The 25,309-nt window shown below is 34.5% G+C and overlaps 1 protein-coding gene across 5 annotated transcripts in view; it reads right to left on the bottom strand.

Moving 5' to 3' along the window:
* The window catches only part of BRWD3 (bromodomain and WD repeat domain containing 3), a 156,853-nt gene that overhangs the window by 75,923 nt on the left and 55,621 nt on the right, over window positions 1-25,309 (bottom strand). For 3 of the 5 annotated variants that reach the window (XM_002699937.7, XM_010821790.4, XM_024988810.2), the window contains 7 exons: window positions 18,194-18,354; window positions 16,639-16,860; window positions 7,560-7,660; window positions 6,955-7,025; window positions 5,900-6,000; window positions 3,621-3,661; window positions 108-212 (listed from right to left, as the gene is read on the bottom strand). In XM_002699937.7, coding sequence (XP_002699983.1) covers window positions 108-212; window positions 3,621-3,661; window positions 5,900-6,000; window positions 6,955-7,025; window positions 7,560-7,660; window positions 16,639-16,860; window positions 18,194-18,354 — 802 coding nt within the window. Of the gene's footprint in view, window positions 1-107; window positions 213-3,620; window positions 3,662-5,899; window positions 6,001-6,954; window positions 7,026-7,559; window positions 7,661-16,638; window positions 16,861-18,193; window positions 18,355-23,889; window positions 24,428-25,309 lie in introns of those variants that run through there. The other 2 variants (XM_024988811.2, XR_009493521.1) reach the window with 2 other exon arrangements.

The raw sequence follows: 25,309 nt of genomic DNA, 5'->3' as shown, positions 1-25,309 counted from the left end.
AACTCCAAATTAAAAATATATTTGTTTTCATTATTAAATAGAACACAATAATGTAAAAGATAGTATACTATATGAGAATTACTAAAATATCTAACATCCAATCTTACCCAGTCATTTTAGTAGCCATATCTAGTACTATACTCTTCCATTCTTGTTGCTGATATTGCCAAATTCTTGCTGTTCCATCTCTACTTCCACTAACAAATCTTAAACTGCAAAAAAACAGTTAAAATATTCTTATTGCCTTTCTCTAGAATGGAAATCACTACTTTTCTAATTATAAAAGTAATACATTCATCCTCATACACTTCTGTGGATAATGAAAATGGTACACTTTGGGAAGCAGTTTGGCAGTTCCTCAAAATGATAAACAGTACCACATGACTCAACAATTCTACTCCTCCATAAGTATACAAGAGCAATGAAAACATAAGTTCACAGAAAAACATCTACACAAATATTCATTGTATTATTCATTATATTTCAAAAGTGATGACAACCTAAATGTTGATCAACTGGTAGATGGATAAACATATTGTATAGCCATACAATTGAATTCTTGACAGCCATAAAAGGAAATCAAATTCTTATACATGCTTCAACATGGATGAATCTTGAAAACATCATGCTAAGTAAAAAAAAGTCACAAAAGACCAAATACTGTATGATTCCATTTATATTAAACATCCAGAATAGGCAAATCTGCAAAAATAAAAAGTGGATTAATGGTTGTTCAGAGCTGAGGGTAGGGGTGTAGAAAGATGGGAAATTGAAAGCTAAAGGGTATGTATATTGGAATTCTTTTGGGGGCGATGACAATGTTCTAGGGATATGGGATTAAGAGATGCAAACTACTATGTATAAAATAGATAAGCAATAAGGATATAAGAGTAAAGCATGGAGAAATATAGTGATTATAATAACTTTAAATGAAGCATAATCTATAAAAATATTGAATCACCATCTTTTATACCTGAAATTAATATAATCTTATAAATCAAAAATATTTTAATTAAAAAATAAAATAAAGGTGATCATAGTGAAGGCTGCACAGCCCTGGGGATATATTTAAAACACTGAATTTTATGTGGAATGCATCTCAATAAAACTGAATAAAAATATATTCGTTAACCTATAACTATAACGTATCACTATCTGGAACTTAGTTTCTATTCTTTCAGACTTCATATATACACATACATTTATATATTCCTACTACAGGGAATAGAATTACAATACAAAGGAAGATCCCTTGGAGGAGGGCATGGCAATCCACTCCAGTATTCTTGCCTGGAGGATCCCATGGACAGAAAAGCCTGGCGGGCTACAGTCCATAGGGTCACAAAGAGTCGAACATGACTGAAGCGACTTACCACACACACACACACACACACTGACTTATAGTGTTTTTCCAGATGCTGCAACTAGAGTTTGCATGCCACGACGAAAATGGAAGATCCCATGTCCCAATGAAAATGGAAGACCCCATATCTTATGTGTTATACATATATCTACATATATTTTATGCATTCATGGCATACCTTTCTCTTAATATTTTCAATATTTCTAAGCTATGTGATTTGTCTGAGTTTTTTCAAATTATCACAAATCTCCAAAAAGTTTTCTAATGTATTAATTTAAAAAAGTATTCATAAGTGGACCTGCACAGTTCAAATCTATGTTTTTCAAAGGTCAACTGTATTTTGTAGATATATTTCTCTGTTTACAAATATAAAAGTTATCATCCCTTTCAATAATTATTCAACAATTGGATCTATCAAAATTTAATCAACCACTTAATGAACATTTTTACTATTTCCAGTCTTTGCCATTATAAATAATGCTGTGATGAATATCTCTATACACATCTTTGTGAAACCTTATATATATCTTTGCTGAGTCAAAGGACAGGCACATTTTTTAAAAAACAAAAACCTTGTTCCAACTTCAGATTTGGCCACAGATGCGCACACTAGGAGCTGTCAAATCAAGGACATTTTCCTAGTTTAATGGTATAACGGACTCTTTCATGAAGAATTTATACTTTTTCTGCATCTTTTCTCTATAATATTCCCCCTTCAGGGTAGGCACATTTTGAAAGCTTTTGACATACTGCCAAATTATTTCCCTAAAAAGTTCTTTTTTAAAAAACAATTTACAGTTATCATCAAAGTTGTGGGACAGTGCCTATTTTTCCTAAACCCTTGTCAATACTGGATGCTATGATTCTTCAATATCTTGTCATTCTGAAAGAAAAAATTGTTATTGTTATTCTAAATTGCATTTCTCTTGATTATTAGTAAAATTAGACATCTTTTGATATATGTACTGGCCACATAATTTAGATAAAATAATGTTTTGCATTTAAGGAAAAAGGTAAAGAATTTTAAAAATTCAGATACTCCTAGTATGAAAGAATAGTAGCTATACAAACTTTTACATGTATACTCAGTATGGTACAATAAAACAACCTTAAAAATTATTTGAAGGTTTTTTCATTCCTAATAAATATATCACTCTTGGTGGATCATTATTATTTACTCTTGCATTGAATGAAGATGAACACATTTATCATAGTAATCACCCGGTGTTTGAAAAGTATTTAATAGTAAAACATGGTCACTCACATAATGTCCTTATAGACAGATAAGGATACAAATTTATGCCAAGTGGATAAATTTTAAAATCTATTCTAGGTCAATCTGTAGGCCAAGGCAGAAAGTTATCACCTTCTGGGGATGATACATTTGAGAGGGTGCAAGAATACTTGTGTATAATTTCTGAGTTAACAGACATAGGAAATGTGTATCATATGAATAGTAGAGACAGTAACCAATCTAGATATTCAGAGGAAGACAGACAGCTAAAATCTAGAGGAGTCAGGAAAGGCTTCAGGTAGGGTATGAACCTTAAAAGAAAGACAGAACTTAGAGAAGAAAAAGAGACAGGAAGGAGAAGGAAATAAAAGGAAGGAGAGCAGAAGGGAAAGGGAAGACATAGGAGGGATAGAACAGGAGTGAAAGGAAGTAGGGTATGATTATTCCTGGTATGAGGTAAAGTATAAGCAAAAGAATGGATGAGAAAATGCATATGGACTATAATAATAATGATGACTAAATCAATTGGGCTGGATCTGAGTATTTAAATAGGGAATAGTAGATGAGAAAAGAATGTAGGCCTAAGTCCAGTTGTAGAGAATTCTGAATGTCAGGCTAAAACATCTGAATTCTATCCTACAGACAAAGAGGAAACACTAAAAATTTCTGAATAGAGCAAAGTTAATCTGACAGAAATGGATAAGACACATTTAGAAGGGAGAAGAATATTGAAGGTAATGGGTCAAATAATGGAATTCTTGACCAAGGTGGATGATAACGGAAAGGGAAAAAGCAAAATAAACAAAAAAAGAAATCATTCATACAGGAAGAATTGATAGACTATGGCTACTATTTGGATGGGAGCTTAGAAGATCTGGGATGAGAATGTCATCAAAAAGAGACAACAGCTTTCAGTTTAACTAGACAGAAATAAAACATCTATAGTAGACGTAGCTTTTTCTGAAGACATAGAGGTAAAATATGTGAAACATCTGTTTATACAGATATGCACTACATAATTACCTGTCTCCATTGTTACAGAACTGAACAGCAACAACTTTGTCCTAAGACATAAAACAAAAGGTTTGTGATTAGAATTAATTTATTTTTAAAATAAAGTACTCTTTTCCTCAAATTCACATGCAAAAGTATCATTAAGTGGATTTTTTTAATGTTATAATTTTCTTTTAAAAAAATCTCTAATTTTCTTTAAAAAAATTAATAAAGACTGAAATTATTAACTAAGGAGGAATAGTTATCAGCAGTAATTTGAGACAAACTTGTTTCTAAACATAAGCAAATCTGTTTCTAAACCAAAATCTCAAGAGACAAGATAGTTCTGAATAGGTATTAGTTTATTATATTCCCCATAATAAAACAACACACTAAAATGCCACTTTAAAATAATTCATTTAATAGTAGTTAAATTAAATTTTTCACTTAACCTTTTTTTAATTTCAGAAAACAAATCAGTCATTTGCTGTTTCTCACATGGTTTATTTAATTATTTTACAATGAATTCATTTGACAGTCTTTAGGTATCTTAACTTAGATACTGTTGTTTGAATCTTCCTTTATGACTAAACTACACTTATTACAAATATAATGTGTACTGTAGTGATTATACTATAGTAATGCACCTTCAAATGTGGTGAACATTTTCACAAACCACAATTATTGAACTAAATTTGAACTTAACTTCTTTTAATTTTTTTATTTGCACTTAAATTTTAATAAAAAGCTCAGATACTAAATGTCTTCATATTTAGTTACTTTTTCATTTTAAAACACATTAAACCATCTTCATATGTTCAGACATATCTGTGATTCACACTGTTCCATGATTTCACTGAGTATTTTTATCTGATAGATTCAGGACACTCACTGTCAGTTCCAATAACTAGTTTTAGATGTTAGGAAAGGACATCTTATTTTCAATGACTAACAGCTGCCACTAATTTCAACAGGGAATGTTTAAGTTTTCTGACCTTTTTTATCTGGGCCTCTGCCAAAAACCCTCTACCAATCAATTTTTCTTCATCTTTTCTCCCTCAATTATTTCCCATTTATTACTTCCTCTTTTCTCAGCTCTCAATAAATGTGACCATACTGTATATACACCTTGCCTGGGTGGTAACTGTAAAGATGCCTCCTTTGTGTGGTCTAGCACAACTGGATTTTTCCTACTGGATACTCTCAAGATTGAGATTGTTATATATTTCCTAAGTTTTTGTATTTCACAATTTAAATAATATTCCAGGATTTTAGTATCTAGGAATAAGTTACAGCAAGTTGAGAGCTCAGCTTGGTTCAGTAACTCTTCATAAGCTGAATATTCAATTATGTTCATATGATAAGACAAAAGAAGGAGGTTGTTTCCAAAAGTTCAAGGAAAAGTTTCTAACAGGGGTCTCTGTTTTACTCAAGTTTCGGGAACATGAATGATTCTGGAACTCACAAAGTATCTTTTTTAAAATTTATCTTTCAGGGAAATTTTGTGTTTTACTGATATGTACTAATACTATTCCAAATCAATTAAGCATCAAAAGTAGTAGGAACAGTAATAGTAAGACTTGTAAAGCTGAGTACTTTCAGATGCAGACTATATAGCTTTGACAATGAGGAACACGAGATCCACAGTGAGTTGAAACAAATATTCCCATTTTCAACAGTAAACAACTGTCTGGAGAAGAAGGTAAGGAAATAAAGAGGAGGAAGAAGTAAAAGGTATACAGGGATATAAATAAACAATAATGGCTCCAAAATTTCTTGTAAATGTCACACAACAGTGGAGAGAGCTTAAGAAGAAAATTCCCAGGCACCAATGGCTGTCACCCTAGTATAAAACTTCCCTGTATGGAAGGCTGTTGTTGACAATTAAATGGGATTAGATTTCAGGAGTCTGATGGCATTCTGAAAATAATCAAACTAAGACCAATGAGCTAAGTTCAGTAAAAAGAATTTTCTTCCTAAGATGTACCTTAATATGTCTTTTAATAAGTAGACTTCAAAGTAACAAACACTTATATGATTAATAAAGCAGGCTAAAACATGATTTTTTTAATAAATTATTACTGTAACATATATTTTTCCCTTCTCATATAGTCAGAAATTGTCTTAAATACTATAAGCATACTAAATCAGAATTTCATACCAATCTTCACCACTAAAGAGACATCTTACCATACAGTCTCAGGACCAATCTATATTAGATTAGAGATCAGCAAAGAAGAAATAAAACCGGCTTCCCATGGGTGTTTAAAAAGAAAGCATGATATTTAAGTTTTTCATTTTGTTCTTACCGTATGTGACTCTAATTCGGCAATTTTCTCAGGGATCTCAGAACCCAAATAATATATTCTAATCACATGGTCAGTGCTACCTGTTGTAATAAACATACCACCTAGAGGATTAAAAAATAAACAAACATTTAAGAAAATTATACCAAGAAACTTTCAAAACCCTCTGATTGCTTCCTTAGTTATACTTTACCTTATTAATAAAAAAGTCTTCAACAAACACAAAGTTATCTTCTAATTAAGGCATATTAATATCTCAGAGAAAAATAAGTAAAATTCAAGAAAAACAAGAGGAATATTTAAGGAACCACTATATCACTCACCCAATAAAAACACAACTTTTACACCAAATACAGGCCTTTGGATCATAAACACTAAAAGCCTTGAGGAATTCATTTCTTTATATCTTATAAAAACATAATGTTCCAAACTTATTTATAAAATAATCTATATTTACAATTCTCTGTATAGTGGCTGTAGTGGTTAAGGGTGAAAACTAGCAGCTTTTGGGATGATGAAAAAAATTCTAGAGATGGATGGTGGTAATATATGCAGAACAATGTGAATGTACTTAATGCCATAGAACTGTACACTTAAAAATGTTTCTTAAAATGGAAAATTTAATGCTATATTTTACACCAACAAAAAATAGAAGGTTAATTAGCATACAATTCTTAACAGCAGTAGAAAAACACTGTTTACATACTGAGAACGGGTCTTCTATACGAAGCCACAGTACATGTTTTCTGAAAAGTCAGGGTAGGATTTTCATGTTGAATTATGTGTGAGTGTTGGGGGAAGGCTGTACTTTCTACCAACTAAATTCATTGTTACATAAAAACATATTAATTGTAAATAAGAAAAAAACTCAAATTCTATGATATGTTAATTAGAATTCACAAAGGTCTACTATAACATTTTTAGTATGTGTCTATTAATTCTTGAACATAGGCATTTTCTCCAAAAACCTGAAAAATATTTTACAACTGAAAAATCTTTTATAACTGGATTATTCAATATTTTAGGCACTAAAAAAAACACTCAATTTTTATACATACCAGAACTGAAAGATGAACAAGATATCTGAACTCCAGGTCTAGATCTCTCAGTAAATTTCACTGGGCGATCTCTAAGAGAAAAGTAAGATGTTTTTATTTTTCATCATGTTCTTTTAATGTACAAGAATTTTAGCACACTGCTAGACATTGACAGATTTATCATCAATATTATAGAAAGCACAAAACTGAGGTAGTCAAAAGGTACTATTTCCACTATTGAAGTTAAAAATGCATTTAAACTTACAAACATACTTTATGCCACCAGTATTATTATTTTAGCTTTACAAATAAGTTACCATGTTACTTACTACCACCATGAAAAAAAGTTCAAGGTGTTCTTACCACAGTAAGAAATGAAACAAATACTCCTTATCAAAATTTTGTGTATAGTCTCTTCAACATTGGTTTCATAAAAAATTTACTCTAAAATCTCTAACATCCAATTGAAGTCAGTATGGATGTGTACACACACATCCATGCACACATAATTTACATACATGAACTATCAAGAATCTCTCAATACATGAACTATCAAGAATCTCTCAAGATGATAAAGAAAAATGAACATTCTTTTCATAAAATTTTTAACAAAATTCTAAACTTACTTAAACTTCATTGTTTTCACATGCCATTGCCAGAAACAGATTGTTCCATCAGCACCAGTAGAAGTGAGGTATCTGGTTGTGCCTTTAGTTGATGGACAAAACTGGAAAAAAAAAATTCTAATTAGAATAGAAATCTTTCATGTTTCAACTTAATTTCAGTTTCAAGAAATTAGTTATTTAAATTTCCTAGATTAATGGACATCTTATTAAAAATTAAAATATAAAAAAACTGTAGAGAAAGTCAGTCATTTAATTTAGGATGAAATATTTTAGTCCTAAAGACACTTATTTAAAAATTATTCAATACAACACTTAAAGATTATTATTTCACTGCTTTTAAAGGAGAAAACACAAAGTCATTACTAGTTAAACCATTATAAATCTGCTGAATACATGCTTATATACCAACAACATAAAATTTTTATAGTTTACCCGAAAAAGGCATCAAAAGAAAATCTAAAAATCAGTAACTAGGAAGGTACAAGTCTAAGTATTTGGGTTTTAACATTTTAAACTCTTGACTTCAATGAAGTACAATGGAAATTTTGGCATTTTAAAATCTAAATCATTTTCATGTACATGGATAATATAAGTCAAATGTCTGTATGTATCATTGTGGAAAAAAGATTTAAAAATATAAATTGAGTTGCCAATTTGAAGTATGACTACTATTCCAGATAAACCACAGATGGTCTTAGTCACGTAGGATTCTCAAGCTCTAACACTCAATATTTTAGACATCCTCAGAAGAGAATAAGGGGAAAGTTAACTGTACTCCTGATGTCTGGCACACAGGAAGACTGAAAATCAAACCAGGGTCTCGAGCATGCCCATGAGTTTTAAAAATCCCAAATGAGGAATTTCCTGGCAATCCAGTGGTTAGGACTCAGTGCTTTCACTGCCGTATCCTGGGTTCAATTTCTGGTTGGGGAACTAAGATCCTATAAGCCATGCAGCATGGCCAAATAAATAATTTTAAAAAATTAAAATTCCAAATAAACATAATGAATACCTTCCACTGAGATGAAGATTAAGGATCAAGATGAATATGACTTGAATAAATTTTAAATTCATATCAAAAGCAAAAAATCATTATAGGTATTAGAAGTCATTTATTTAGTTTTCTTGTTTGGAAGCACAGAACTTCTAAATACTACAAAGCTTAAATCAAACAAAAAATATCAATTAATATTATCCATTAAGAGCTGATAAATAGTAAAGAAACCAGTGCTCAGGTAGTACACTTATATATTCATTTCTGAGCTACAGAAGCTTGCATCAGAAAGCTTAATCCACAATCTATAGCAGAAGCCTCCAAATTATAGCCCATACACCAAATCCAGTTTCCAGCTTGTTTATGTAAATAAAGTTTTATTGGTACACAGTCACCTTAAACTGGCTGTGGTTGCTTTGCACTACAACAGCAAAGTAGTTGCTGCTGCAGCTGTCGCTTCAGTCATGTCTGACTCTGTGCAACCCCATAGATGGCAGCCCACCAGGCTCCCCCGAACCTGGGATTCTCCAGGCAAGAACACTGGAGTGGGTTGCCATTTCCTTCTCCAAGGCATGTAAGTAAAAAGTGAAAGTGAAGTTGCTCAGTATGAAATAGAGGCCATATGGTCTGCAAAGCCTAATATATTTACTATCTGGCTGGTAAATATGCTGATCTAGGATCTACAGGAATGAGACAATAAAATATGAAATAGTATGATTTTATGCAGATGACACCACCCTTATGGCAGAAAGTAAAGAAGAACTAAAGAGCCTCTTGATGAAAGTGAAAGAGGAGAGTGAAAAAGTTGGCTTAAAGCTCAACATTCAGAAAATTAAGATTGTGGCATCCAGTCCCATCACTTCATGGCAGATAGATGGGGAAACAGTGGAAACAGTGGCCGACTTTATTTTTCTGGGCTCCAAAATCACTGCAGATGATGATTACAGCCATGAAATTAAAAGATGCTTACTCCTTGGAAGGAAAGTTATGACCAACCTAGATAGCATATTAAAAAGCAGAGACATTCTTTTGCCAACAAAGGTCCGTCTAGTCAAGGCTATGGTTTTTCTAGTGGTTATGTATGGATACGAGAGTTGGACTATAAAGAAAGCTGAGCGCCGAAGAATTGATGCTCTTGAACTCTGGTGTTAGAGAAGACTCTTGAGAGTCCCTTGGACTGCAAGGAGATCCAACCAGTCCATCCTAAAGGAGATCAGTCCTGGGTGTTCATTGGAAGGACTGATGTTGAAGCTGAAACTCCAATATTTTGGCCACCTGATGTGAAGAGCTGACTCATTGGAAAAGACCCTGATGCTGGGAAAGATTGAGGGCGGGAGGAGAAAGGGACAACAGAGGATGAGATGGTTGGATGGCATCATCGACTCGATGGACATGGGTTTGGGTGGACTCCGGGAGTTGGTGATGGACAGGGAGGCCTGGCGTGCTGTGGTTCATGGGGTCACAAAGAGTCGGACACGACTGAATGACTGAACTGAACTGAACTGATTAAGTTTGAAGAAATACTAAAACCTTTATTATCCTCATTATACTTTAACTTTTTCAATCACAAAAGGGAATTCAGTTCATAAATGTATCTATTTTTGTATTTAATGTATTTTTAATTAATTATTTTTGGCTGCACTGGGTCTTCATTACTATGAATGAGCTTTCTCTAGTTGCAGCAAGCGGGGACTACTCTTCATTATGGTGCATAGGCTTCTCATCATAGTGGCTTCCCTTGTACAGCATAGGATCTAGACATGTGGGTTTTAGTAGTTGCAGCTTGCCGGCTCTAGAGCATGGACTCAGTAGTTGTGGCACCTGGGCTTAGTTGCCCTGCAGAATGTGGGATCTTCTGGTACCAAGGACTGAACTCAAGTTCCCTGCATTAACAGGCAGACTCCCAACCACTGGACTACCAAGGAAGCCCCATTTTTGGGTTGTTTTTAAATGAGAAATCATGTTTAAGATTAGAAAATTAAAACACATGTGCATTTTTGAATATAATTTTTATTACATTACAATTACAATTTTAATACATAGTTATTGAATAAAAGCTAGGAAATACAGAAAAACAGAACAAAAGCTATTCATAATCCCACTATCCAGAGGCAACCACTATTAACACCATACCATGTTACTTCAATTTTATTTAAAGAAGAAAGAAACTGAAAAAATAATAATATACTACAATGTTAATAGAGATAATTAGCAAAGAATAAAACATATAGAATGCATGCTAAATGATAATTATTACTATGAACAATAGTAATAACTGTTCGGCTGCGATGGCGCAGAGCGTGGCCAAGAGACCTACCCCACATCCAAGGTCAGGGGCAGAAGCCGGGAGGACCCCATGCCCGAGGGACAGTGGCCAGGAGGAGTTACCCCACGTCCGAGGTCAGTGGCAGTGGCCAAGAGTGCCATGCTGCGACGGCGCAGGAATGGCCAAGAGGACCTACCCTACGTCTGAGATCAGGGGCGGCAGCTGAGAGGAGCTACCCCACGTCCGAGGTCAGGGGTGGCAGCCGAGAGCGCCAGGCTGCGACAGCCCAGGAGAGGCTGAGAGGAGCTACCCCACGACCAAGGTCAGGGGCGGCAGCCGGGAGGAGCAACCTCACATCCAAGGAGTAGTGGCTGCGGGGGTGGCAGGAGGGCCTACAGGAGCTATTCCACATTCAAAGCAGGAGGGGCGGCGGTAAGGAGATACCCCTCATCCAAGGTAAGGAGCAGCGGCTGCAATTTGCTGGAGCAGCAGTGAAGAGATACCCCACGTCCAAGGTAAGAGAAACCCAAGTAAGATGGTAGGTTGTTGCAAAAGGGCATCAGAGGGCAGACACACTGAAACCATAATCACAGAAAACTAGTCAAACTAATCACACTAGGACCACAGCCTTGTCTAATTCAATGAAACTAACCCATGCACTTGGGGCCACCCAAGACGGGTGGATCATAGTGGAGAGGTCTGACAGAATGTGGTCCACTGGAGAAGGGAATGGTAAACCATGTCAGTATTCTTGCCTTAAGAACCCAATGAACAGTATGAAAAGGCTAAATGATAGGACACTAAAAGAGGAACTCCCCAGATCAGTAGGTGCCCAATATGCTACTGGAGATCAGTTATTTCTGGAGAAATAACTACAGAAAGAATGAAGGGATGGAGCCAAAGAAAAAAGAATACCCAGTTGTGGATGTGACTGGTGATAGAAGCAAGGTCCGATGCTTTAAAGAGCAATATTGCATAGGAACCTGGAATGTCAGGTCCATGAATCAAGGCAAATTGGAAGTGGTCAAACAAGAGATGGCAAGAGTGAATGTCGACATCTAGGAATCAATGAACTAAAATGGACTGGAATAGGTGAATTTAACTCAGATGACCATTATATCTACTACTACGGTCAGGAATCCCTCAGAAGAAAGGGTGTAGCCATCATGGTCAACAAAAGGGTCCGAAATGCAGTACTTGGATGCAATCTCAAAAACGACAGAATGAACTCTGTTCGTTTCCAAGGCAAACCATTCAATATCACAGTAATCCAAGTCTATGCCCCAACCAGTAATGCTGGAGAAGCTGAAGTTGAACGGCTCTATGAAGACCTACAAGACCTTTTAGAACTAACATCCAAAAAAGATGTCCTTTTCATTATAGGGGACTGGAATGCAAAAGTAGGAAGTCAAGAAACACCTGGAGTAACAGGCAAATTTGGCCTTGGAATACGGAATGAAGCAGGGCAAAGACGAATAGAGTTTTGCCAAGAAAATGCACTGGACATAACAAACACCCTCTTCCAACAACACAAGAGAAGACTCTACACATGGACATCACCAGATGGTCGACACCGAAATCAGATTGATTATATTCTTTGTAGCCAAAGATGGAGAAGCTCTATACAGTCAACAAAAACAAGACCAGGAGCTGACTGTGGCTCAGACCATGAACTCCTTATTGCCAAATTCAGACTTAAATTGAAGAAAGTAGGGAAAACCACTAGACCATTCAGGTATGACCTAAATCAAATCCCTTATAATTATACAGTGGAAGTGAGAAATAGATTTAAGGGCCTAGATCTGATAGATAGAGTGCCTGATGAATTATGGACGGAGACATTACATTGCACAGGAGACAGGGATCAAGACCATCCCCATGGAAAAGAAATGCAAAAAAGCAAAATGGCTGTCTGGGGGGGCCTTACAAATAGCTGTGAAAAGAAGAGAAGCGAAAAGCAAAGGAAAAAAGGAAAGATATAAGCATCTGAATGCAGAGTTCCAAAGAATAGCAAGGAGAGATAAGAAAGCCCCCAACTCAGTGATCAATGCAAAGAAATAGAGGAAAACAACAGAATGGGAAAGACTAGACATCTCTTCAAGAAAATTAGACATACCACGGGAACATTTCATGCAAAGATGGGCTAGATAAAGGACAGAGATGGTATGGACCGAACAGAAGAAGAAGATATTAAGAAGAGGTGGCAAGAATACACAAAAGAACTGTACAAAAAACATCTTCATGACCCAGATAATCACGATGGAATGATCACTCACCTAGAGCCAGACATCCTCGAATGTGAAATCAAGTGAGCCTTAGAAAGCATCACTACGAACAAAGCTAGTGGAGGTGATGGAATTCCAGAAGAGCTATTTCAAATCCTAAAAGATGATGCTGTGAAAGTGCTGCACTCAGTATACCAGCAAATTTGGAAAACTCAGCAGTGGCCACAGGCCTGGAAAAGGTCAGTTTTCATTCCAATCCCAAAGAAAGGCAATGCCAAAGAATGCTCAAACTACTGCACAATTGCACTCATCTCACACGCTAGTAAAGTAACGCTCAAAATTCTCCAAGCCAGGCTTCAGCAATACATCAACCGTAAACTTCCAGATGTTCAAACTGGTTTTAGAAAAGGCAGAGGAACCAGAGATCAAATTGCCAACATCTGTTGGATCATAGAAAAAGCAAGAGAGTTCCAGAAAAGCATCTAATTCTGCTTTATTGACTATGTCAAAGACTTTGACTGTGTGCATCACAAGAAACTGTGGAAAATTCTGAAAGAGATGGGAATACCAGACCACCTGACCTGCCTCTTGAGAAACCTATATGCAGGTCAGGAAGCAATAGTTAGAACTGGACATGGAACAACAGACTGGTTCCAAATAGGAAAAGGAGTACCTCAAGGCTGTATATTGTCCCCCTGCTTATTTAACTTATATGCAGAGTACATCATGAGAAATGCTGGGCTGGAAGAAGCACAAGCTGGAATCAAGATTGCCAGGAGAAATGTCAATAACCGCAGGTATGCAGATGACACCACCCTTATGGCAGAAAGTGAAGAAGAACTAAAAATCCTCTTGATGAAAGTGAAAGAGGAGAGTGAAAAAGTTGGCTTAAAGCTTAACATTCAGAAAACGAAGATCATGGCATCTGGTCCCATCACTTCATGGGAAATAGATGGGGAAACAGTGGAAACAGTGTCAGACTTTATTTTTCGGGGCTCCAAAATGACTGCAGATGGTGACTGCAACCCTGAAATTAAAAGACGTTTACTCCTTGGAAGAAAAGTTATGACTAACCTAGATAGCATGTTGAAAAGCAGAGACATTACTTTGCCAAAAAAGGTCTGTCTAGTCAAGGCTATGATTTTTCCAGTGGTCATGTATGGATGTGAGAGCTGGACTGTGAAGAAAGCTGAGCACCGAAGAATTGATGCTTCTGAACTGTGGTGTTGGAGAAGCCTCTTGAGAGTTCCTTGGACTGCAAGGAGATCCAACCAGTCCATTCTGAAGGAGATCAGCCCTGGAATTTCTTTGGAAGGAATGATGCTAAAGCTAAAACTCCAGTACTTTGGCCACCTCATGCGAAGAGTTGACTAACTGGAAAAGACTCTGATGCTGGGAGGGATTGGGTGCAGGAGGAGAAGGGGATGACAGAGGATGAGATGGCTGGATGGCATCACTGTCCCTATGGACATGAGTCTGAGTGAACTCCGGGAGTTGGTGATGGACAGGGAGGCCTGGCGTGGTGCAATTCATGGGGTCACAAATAGACATGACTGAGCAACTGAACTGAACTGAACTGAACTGACTATGAACAAAAATGAAAGAGTGCTGGTGTGGTAATGAATACAATTTTAAAATAGTAAGTTAATCAGAGGAAGTTTCCCTAGGAAAAGTGACAGGCATTTCCATCATTTGGAAAGTAAGGGAATACATCATATGACGATCCAAAGAGGACCATTTCCAAGATATAGAACAGCAAAAGCAAGGGCAGGGGTGTAGCTAGAGTGGTTTAAAGAAGCAGCTAAAGCAGAATGATAACAAGCAATAGGAGATATGTTCAAAGAGAGCAAGGGGCTGAGAATGTAAGGTTTTGTGGGTCACTGTAAAACCTTCAGCTTTAACTCTGAATTTGGAGGCTATTAAAGCTTCTGAGCACCAGTGACATGATTTAATTTCCTTTTTTTAAACCTCCGTCTTAAAATCATTTATGTATCTATGCAGAGGCTAGACGTGGGCAGGAAAGAGGGATGGGAAGAAACAGGTAGATCAGTTAGAAGTCTGTTTCAATAATGTAGGTCACAAATGATGGTGGTTTGAAATACAGTAGTAATGACAAAGGTCATGAGAATTTGTTCAGATTCTGGATATATTTTGAGGGTAGAGTCAACATGATTTGCTAACAAGTTAGATATGCAATGTGAGAAACAAAAAGTCAGGGATGATTACTCTGAGCAACTGAAAGGATGAAGTTGTCATTTGTTTATATGGGAAAAGGTTTGGGAGGAGCAAATATGAGGAAGGAAGACAGGGATTCAACTTTGAAGATGTTGAGTTTGAGATGCCTTGAAGACCTTCATGTGATGATGCTAACTAGGTAATTGAATGTACAAGTATGGAGCTAAAAGATAGGCCCCAAGATGGAAGTACACATTTGGAGTTATCAGCTTACAGATGAAATTTAAAGCCATGAGACTTGATGCGATCACTAAGGGAAAGAATGTTATAGAAAAGTGGTCCATACAAAAGCAACACAAAAAACAAAAACAAAAGAGGTCCATGGATCTCTAGGGCACTTACACACACAAATGAAATGAGATAGAAACTAGAAAATGAAACTATGATGGAGCAAAACAGTTCCATAAACATTTTCAGTAGTAACAAATATTCATATTTTTCATGTTGTATGAGACTATCTCCAAATTTCAGAAATAGTCTGTCAGATAGGATGGTGAGAACACAAGTAACTAGTAATATCCCAAAACAAAATCCAATAGATAATTTCAACCAATCAAAAATTTGACGTATAAATTTTCAAATCCAATATACATTGAACCCAATTCTTGCTAGTGCCTCATAAACAGGTGATATTATTTAAATATTAAAACAAAAATTGCCTGGCATACTTTTTAGTGACTAAAGAACAAAGAAAATTCAATGGGAGTAATTATCTCATCCACAAAAGTGGTCTCCTTGACCAAACTAAAAGACAGTGTCAAAAGGATTCCTCTGTTTTGCTGTCAACACAAAGAAGAAAACAAAGTTCTTTGAGGAGTATCCAGGACTTTCACTACCAATGTCTGGTAAAAACACTATATGGACAAATATTTAAAAAGCTGATGTACGTCAAACATCAAGTTGAAATAAGAAATTACTGAAAATAAGAATAAAAAATTCCCAAATATTAAACTACACACAACACAAAATCTGAACTGACAAGCATTTTGCATTAAATATTAACACACAGTATGCCAATATTCAAGTTAGAAACTATTCGTATCCTGCCTAAAAGGTATCAGTGTTCCTTAAGGCAATTCCAAGTCTTGTCCCTTGTTCACAAATACAAATGAGATAAATAAGATGTCTTACACTGTACTCAAAAAACCTTTTAAATAACCGTTTTACTTGTCTCTAAACAGAACAGATTTATACGAAAAAGGAACTTTAAACTGCATACCTGTCTGCAAGATAGGGACAAAGCCCTTAAGAGATGAAAATTTTTCTGTTGCCATTCTTTATATTATCCAAACAATGTAACAAAAAACAAGAAAATTCTCATTCTTATATATATTAGAGGTATCTTTGTATTTTTCTTACCTGTATGGAAGTGATAGAAGCTGAATGTCCCTGAAGGACTGCAACTGGCGCACAAGTTCGAAGACACCACACTCTCACAACTTTATCACAACTGCCTGCGGCAATGAGAGTATTTTCATAGTTAACAGCCATGTCAGAAATTTCAGCAGAGTGCCCTCGAAGTGTAGCAAGAAGGCGTCCATCATCTGTTGCCCAGATTTTCACCAAACAGTCATCGGAACCCTACATCAACACAAAAGGACAAAAGATTTACAATGAAACAGAAATTCGCCCCCTCACAAAGGGGTCCAAAAACAAAAAAGCAAAAACGAAGTGAGGATTTTATTAAGGTTGCTTCTAAGCATTTACTTTTTAGTCTATTTTCTTCATATAATATGGATCTAATAGCAAATATAAAAGATGTCCAAATAATAGCACTGACACTCTAAAATGATAATGGCATATGTGAAGAACTCCTCAAAGCTACCACCAATTCTGACAATTCAAAACATTTTTAACTCACATTTAAGTGTGGTGGCATTAAGTATATCTGCCATTATTTCTTTCCTTACACCTGACAGTCTTTTTTCTTAATTGCTTGAATATTTTGAATATTTTTTTCTCTACAAATACTTAAAACTTTAACCTAAAATCTACATGCATTTCTCAGTAAACATGAGGCTATGTTATAACCTCTGGTGAAACTATTATGAACTTCCTCATGAGAATTTCGAAAGAGCTTTAAAATATTAAAAAGCAATTTTACTCTAATGTGGTAGATAAGCTATCTGTTTATAAAAAAATTAAAATCATCATCCTCATCCTCATCATCAACAACATCCATATATTCATTTTGAAGTCAAGAAAACCTCAGTGGAAGAATCTGTAATGAACTCCAAGAAGTCGAACTACTCAAAATACAAACCACTTCCTTTGTTTTAGCATAGGAATTTAAAAAGAAAATTATGCCATTACCTACACTTTTACATTAACTTAGTACTGAAACAATGAGACTAAGCCTTAACTTGGAAACATTAGTGTGCTACAATTTTGTACAAAAAAGCATACAATATGATCTAGTTAATAAAAATCCAATTTTAAAAATAGTGCTGAATACAGAGAGAGATATATACAATATTACAATATATAATCTTTGTTACTAACTGTGTAGTTCAACTACTCAACTATAAGGATGATGTAATCATTAATTAAGTGGAACTGACACCAATTATGCTAAATGGCAAATGAAAGATGCATTTTAATGTTTGCTAAAATAGAATGAAATCAAATTAAGTAGATAAAACTTCATTCACATAAATTAACCACCTCTAGAATATAAGGCCTTCTGATGATTTAATTTTAAAAAACATTAGATTTCCCAAATGATAGAAGTCATTATAGTTCATCCATTTACTTACATAAAAAGAGAAAAGATTTTCAATTTCAATTTATTTTTTTCTTGCATTCATGTGTCTAAAAAGGAAGAGCTGCTTACAAAGCATAATTCAATGCCATGAAGCCTAGCTTCCATTGTTGTAAATCTCTAATATGCAAGTGTCATAAATTTTAAACTCACTGTAAAAATTCTTCTCCCACTTCTGTCAAATGCTACACAGTAGACAGATGACAAGTGACCCAGAATTCTCTTATGCATCTTAATGTGCTGGTAAGCAGCTGAAGGGAAAATATGGCTGAAACGACTACATCCGGTTAATTGCCTGGCTGAGGTGATATTCACTGAAAAACATAAAACAGAAGATTCACTTCTTAAAACCTAAAAGCAAAACCTACATTTAAAGTTAAATCACCAATATTATGATGAAACAAGAGGGTACACACACAACAGCAATTCTATGCTGTGAGAAGTCTAAATTCCATCATACATTTCACGATTTACAAACTCAAGTTCATTACCACAAAGCCCCTAAGAATACTTTGTTTTAAATCCCAGAAGTCTGATTTTCTGTTTGCTTTCCTATGGTTTCTCAAGTACAATCCCATTTTGCCTTCCTTGGTTCACTATAGTCAAAGAAACTGTAAATTTAAATATATAAATAAATCTTACTATAACATGAAAGAACTTTAGAATAAAGACAGCATTTGGTTAAGTATAACACATCTTAAAAACTATATAGGAAATTTTATGAACTCCTGTCCTACCTTCTCACACCTGTCCACACCATAAACAGTTGTCCCTAAAAATTTATTAAGAGTATTACAAGAGGTTCATACAGTAAAAAGAGGAAGAAGCCTATAACACCACATAGGTTTTCAGTAACAATGCTTTCTAGACTTATCTATAGGTTTTCCCCATTTCTGGTTTCAGAAACTATAGACTACCCCTCTAGTTATCAATGAACTTTTGAGGTTTCATCTCCTATAAGATCATCTTAGATCCTGTCTCCTTTTTTGTTTTGTGATCTAATTTTCTTAAAAAGCAGCTAGAATAAAGCATAAATCTGCACAATTCTCCAAATACTATGTGGATTCTTCTCACTTCCCTAAAACAAAGATCTTGTTCCCTATGTAAGTATATACAAGCATCTACTTGCTGGGTGAAATTCCTCCGGTATTCCACATCCCATAAACTGTATTTTAATCAAAACATAGAAACCTTCTGATCTTGAGGCAAGGCAAAATTTTACCATACTGCATAAATAAAAGTATAAATAATACCTTTATGTTGAACCAAGGCAAAATATAAGCCAAGAACTGTGATTAATACAATTAGAACCATGCCACAAATAAAAATAAAAAACCTTTCAACATCTCAATCTTTTTTCAGGCAGAGGTCAACTTAACAGTCACCTTAAATTGACAAAATTATAAAAAACGAATGATGAATGGCAAAATCCAACTTTGAATGTAAAACATAAGAACACATTGGAGATCTGAGGATTTATATCGAGATGCTAAGTAAATAATGGTAGAAAATCCATAACCATCAGTACTATGTAAGAAGATTCCTTTTTGGCAGTTGCTTCCCATCCCAAACTCTAGAAATATCCACAACTCTAAGTTGGGAAGAGCAGGCATTAAAGTCTGAAAATTATAGAAGTTATCTTCATTCTCTAGTCAAATATTTCTTACTGCTCTGAGTTCCTTGAAATAATCAACCATTACTTCTGCTTTGCTTTTCTACGTTCATATTTTGTAAGTAAATAGAGGAAAAGGTGTATTACTTTAAGGAAGGATTTCTCAACCTTGGAACTACTGGACTTAGGAACTTTGAGACTGGTGAATCTTTGTTGTAGGGGGGCTATCTGTCTATTGTAGAATGTTTAGCAGCATACCTGGCCTCTACCCAACAGATGCTATTAACACCCCATCACCAAAAACTTGTGACATGCAAAAACATCCCAGACATTGCCAAACATCTCCTTGGGGGAAAAATTGCCCCTGGTTAAAAATCAATTTGAAGTTTAAGAACTAAAAGCAACATAATCAACATGAAGAATAAACCAGAAAATCAGATGGAGAAAGAATCAGAATTATAGAATATATGATAAACTATTCTATAAAAATTAATAATTAAAATTGGAAACTACCTCAGTGTGGAACAATTATGAACTACAAAGCAAGAAATATGAACTTCAAAATATATGATGACTTCAATTATTTAAAAATACGTACATATGTGCATAAACACCAGAAAGGAAAAGAAAAATGAAACCAACCACTTTGTGATAAAAGTATAGATTTTTTTTTTTAAGTTTCATTTAAACGCTCTTCTATGGGCTTCCCTGGCGGCTCAGACAGTAAGAATACGACTGCATTGCAGGAGACCTCAGTTCAACCCCGAAGTTGGGAAGATCCCCTGGAGAAGGGAACAGCTACCCACTCCAGTATTCTTGCCTGGAGAATTCTATGGACAGAGGAGCCCGGCAGGCTACAGTCCATGGGGTTGCAAAGAATTGGACACAACTGAGCAACTTTCACTTTCACTAACCATCTTTAAACATACATTTTTATCTCAAACACAAGTTTTCTATTAGGTTCTGTAGTCCACTAACAGCTATTCAAAAAATTCCAGTATAAGGTATATTGCATATTCGACAGCATAATCATCAAATATTCCTTGTTTCCTAACTCAGCAATCTTTTTTATATATAAAATGATATATATATTATCACATGAAATGATAATATTTGTACATTTTTCTCAGACATTTGGTAATGTCAACAGGCCTTAGGTTCTATATTCAATAAGGAGTTCTGTCAACACTCTTCTGCATGTATTCTCCATTTAGCCACTATTTTTCAGCACTGATGTTTTTTGTTTTTCTCACATCTTTAAAGAGCATTTTATCAAGAACATTTTCTGAAATTTGTAATGGCTGATAAATGACTATAAAAATACAATTAAAAAGAGTTAGCTTTTGACCAATCCTTGAGTATTTTACTAGAAAGAAGTGAATCCCATTCTTCTAGCATGAATATATATAGCTCCTTTGGGAGAGAAGGATGCTTGAAGTTCCTTTCCTCAAAAGTAACAATAAAATAAAGGGACACACATACACAATTATTACTGTGTTGTATTTAAATGTCTCTATCAAGATTACTATGGAAAACTATATGCCAATAATATGGACAACCTAGAAGAAATGGACAAATTCCTAGAAATGTACAATCACCTAAGATTAAACCAGGAGGAAATAGAAAATATGAATAGTCCATTAGCAACCAAATCAGCGGTTACCAATGAAGAGAGGAAAAGGGGTAAGAGCAACTTAGGGACAGGAGATTAAGAGATACAAACTACAATGTATATAAGCCACAAGGATATATATTGCACAGCACAGGGAAATATCACCAATATTTTATAATAACTATAAATGCAGTACAATCAATAAAAATTTTGAATCAATTATATACCTGCAAATAATACTGTAAATCAATTATATGTCAGCTAAAAATAAATAAAAATAAAACAGTCAAAAATAAAAAGTATATGCCAAATTTTTAAAAATCTTTAAAAATAAATGTCTATTAAATACGCTATTTGAACACATTAATTCTTTTGTTAAGGTTTTTAAAATAACATTTATTTCTTAAAAGTTAACATGTGCATATCAGGAAATCAAAAAACACAAGAAGCAAAAAACAAAATCATTCATAATCACAAGCAGTTTACCATCTGATGCGTTCTAGGTCTCATTTTTGCATTTTCACAACTAAGCATCCATTTTTATGTAATTAAGATCTTACAGTTAAGTATCATGCTGTTTCACACATCATAAATATTTACCATTCCAAAGTCCCAAAGCTATGAGTATTTTGATAACCAAGAATACATTACACCAACTCAATCTGGAAGGAAAAAAATGTAATCCTGCCTTTGTTGCTGACAAAAATTTCAGAAAAGATAAAAATGGCAACAGGTCTTTAGATAAAGATATTGGCAGTTATGATTAAAACACTACATTGTTTCTTCTTCTATTATAAGCACAAGATAAGAGATGAGCAATTTAAATTTTCACTCTAACAAAGTAAAATTAATGAGAAACAACTACAAATAAAAAATTCCCACAAACTCTATACCAGTATATCGAGTATTCATTATCACACTCTCAATATTTAACCTTCTATCTACAGTATTTCAAAAGCAGGTAACAGTTTTAGTATATATAATTAATTACCTTGATTAAAGTATTTTAAAAACACTATAAGAGTAAATGTTATCTCAGCCTCTATTTACTAAGGACTTTAGCTCTCAAAGTTAAAAAAGTGAGATTACAACATTCAAAACACTGGTAAGAACAGGGCAATCAAGCAACATAACTTTAGTCAGAACAAAATGTCTGCTTCTTCATCCACTGTTGTAAAGGATTTGGCAACCTTTGAAAAATAGCACACATTAATTAGGACACCTTTCTATCTAGGAAGCTAAGATAGTTATAGTCAGGTTCGAACAATCAACCACAGAGTATTTTCTCGAGTAGTGATGTGAACATGCCAACTTTATCTTGAAATTCATTAAGAATTTTTGAGAGAAACATCTTTGATGTCACAATAAAATGTTGACAAATTACTCAAATATAAATATGCATAAAATTTATTTAAGTACAAAATATTATATTCAGAATCCATTATGTCTCCTAATTTTTTTTTAATTTTTGTAGAATAAGCTTCCAAACTGTTCTCTAAAAAAATGATATATGAACTAACTCAATAAGAGACCAAAATGCTTAAAGATTCAAGTAATAACAAGATAAGACTTACTCTACGTATTTATAAACTTATTAAGTCACAAAATTAATAAACAGCTACAAATAAAGTTATTGCTATATTTCTTAAAACATATTTGTTCACAACCTACTATGAGCTAAGCACTGTGACAGATTGAGGAAATACAACTTATAAGTCAAACAAGATCCCTATCCTTCTGGAATTTACATTATTCTACTGGGCAAAAGCTTTAATCATTTACTTAACTATAGGAATGAATAAGATATTTTAATGAAATTATCTACAGAAATATATATAGCTCTCAACATGTTTTTTTTTTTTTTAATAATCTCTGCAAGTGATGCTGATACTGTGCCCAATTAGGGATCTACTCCAAATTCTCTCCCCACAAAAGTATCCTTTCTATAACATATCTGTTTGAAGGCCTTTCAGACTCTTCCTATACACTTCTAATAAAGAAGAGATTACTTCTCAAAAATTGCTCTAATTTTGGAAAGACTCTTTCTTTAACTAAACTCAATTGCTTTCCCCATAACTTTCAGAGAATAACAGTTTAGCCCTTGAGAGCTACACATAAAAGACAAGTCAAATCCCTTTGCTATATGGTAATTCATGAAATATTTAAACATCACTATCATTTGCACCTTAATTTTGTCCCTCAACATGTGAGGTCCCCCTTTACATTACTCACAGCAATAATTTACAAACACCTTTCTTTCCTATCATTCCCTATAGAAAAAACACTTTAACCATAAAACTACTGTGTTTGCTTTTTTTTCTGGGAAATACCTAGTTCATCAATATCTGAGCCTCTTAAAACAGTAAGAACTGAGCAAAATATCCCGGTAGTCTAATCAGCACAGAATACAGGGGATTATTTCCAGCTACACCTCTACTACATTAGATTTCTAAAACAGCTGCCTTACACTACCTTACATTAGCCAGATTAGTTTGACATTCCTTTTTAGTATACATATTTAAGTTCCAGTGACAACCTCCTTAAAGAACATATCTGAACCATTTTTCTAGATTTCACATATATGCATTAATATATGATATTTGTTTTTTTCTCTTTCTGACTTACTTCACTCTGTATGACAGACTCTAGGTCCATCCACATCTCTATAAAAGCCCCAAGTTCGTTCCTTTTTATGGCTGAATAATATTCCACTGTATTTATGTATATCTTCTTTATCCATTCATCTGTCATTGGACATTTTGATGGTTTCCATGTCCTGGCTATTGTAAATAGTGCTGCAATGAACATTGGAGTACATGTCATTTTGAATTATGTTTTATTCAGGGTATATGCCCAAAAGTGGGATTTCTGGGTCATATATAGTTCTACTTTTACTTTTTTAAGGAACCTTCATACTGTTCTCCACAATTTACATTCCCACCAACAATGCAAGAGGGTTCCCTTTTCTCCATATCCTCTCCAGCATTTATTGTTTGTAGTTATTTTTGATGATGGTCATTCTGACCCGTGTGAGGTGATACCTCATTGTAGTTTTGATTTGCATTTCTCTAATAATTAGTGATGCGGAGCCATCTTTTCATGTGACTCTTGGCCATCTGTATGTCTTCTTTGGAGAGAGGTCTATTTAGGTCTTCCGCAGAACCTATTTCCAGGGCAGGAATAGAGACACAGACATTGAGAATGGACATGGGGACACAGAGGCAGAAGGGGAAGGTGGGACAAACTGGGAGATTAAGATTGACATATATACACTACCGTGGGAACCTGCTATAAAGTAAAGGGAGCTCAGCTCAGTGCTCTTTGATGACTTAGATGGGTAGGATGGGGGACGTAGGAGGGAGGTTCAAAAGGGAGGGGATATATGTATACATACAGCTGATTCACTTTGTTGTACAGCAGAAAAACAACATGGTAAAGCAATCATACTCCAATGAAAAATTAAAATTAAAAAAAATAAAAGTACACAAAGTTATTAAATAAGCTTGTCTAAAATTTTCCTGGGGTTAAAGCTAAATTCACCCATCAATAATTTCAAGATCTATTCTTTGTTGCTTTTTGTATACTTGTTCATTGGGTATTCCCATTTCTTTTGTCTACTCTGTTTGCACAAAGAATACCTAAATTAGTTCAGTATACCAGGACTTAATTTATTTGAAACTCTTAAAGTAGCCAGGTACTCACTCATATATGAGATTTTTTTTTTCACCACACTAGCTCTACCCTCTACCCTTTACAGTTTAGAAATCTTTCTCTTGGATAGAGAAGACTAAAGCAAAATATAATTATCCCCAACAGTTAAAACTTTAGTAGTTAATTTATCCCATCTATTCCTTTTTAATAAATCTATAAATTCCTTCCCCATATGCTAACTGGAACTTTAAATGTGTTTTGAGGGTATTCTTACATGGATTAACCATATGAAATTGTTAATATGCAATCATTTTCTACAAACAAAAGTAGTAGTTTTAAATGCCTCAACATAATAACTAAATTGGACTTGGGAGGAATGGGGAACATTCATTTT

The sequence above is a fragment of the Bos taurus genome, chromosome X (assembly GCF_002263795.3).
Source record: "Bos taurus isolate L1 Dominette 01449 registration number 42190680 breed Hereford chromosome X, ARS-UCD2.0, whole genome shotgun sequence".
NCBI lineage: Eukaryota > Metazoa > Chordata > Mammalia > Artiodactyla > Bovidae > Bos > Bos taurus.
Note: the sequence above shows the minus strand (reverse complement) of the source record. Positions and strands in the feature narration are given on the sequence as shown.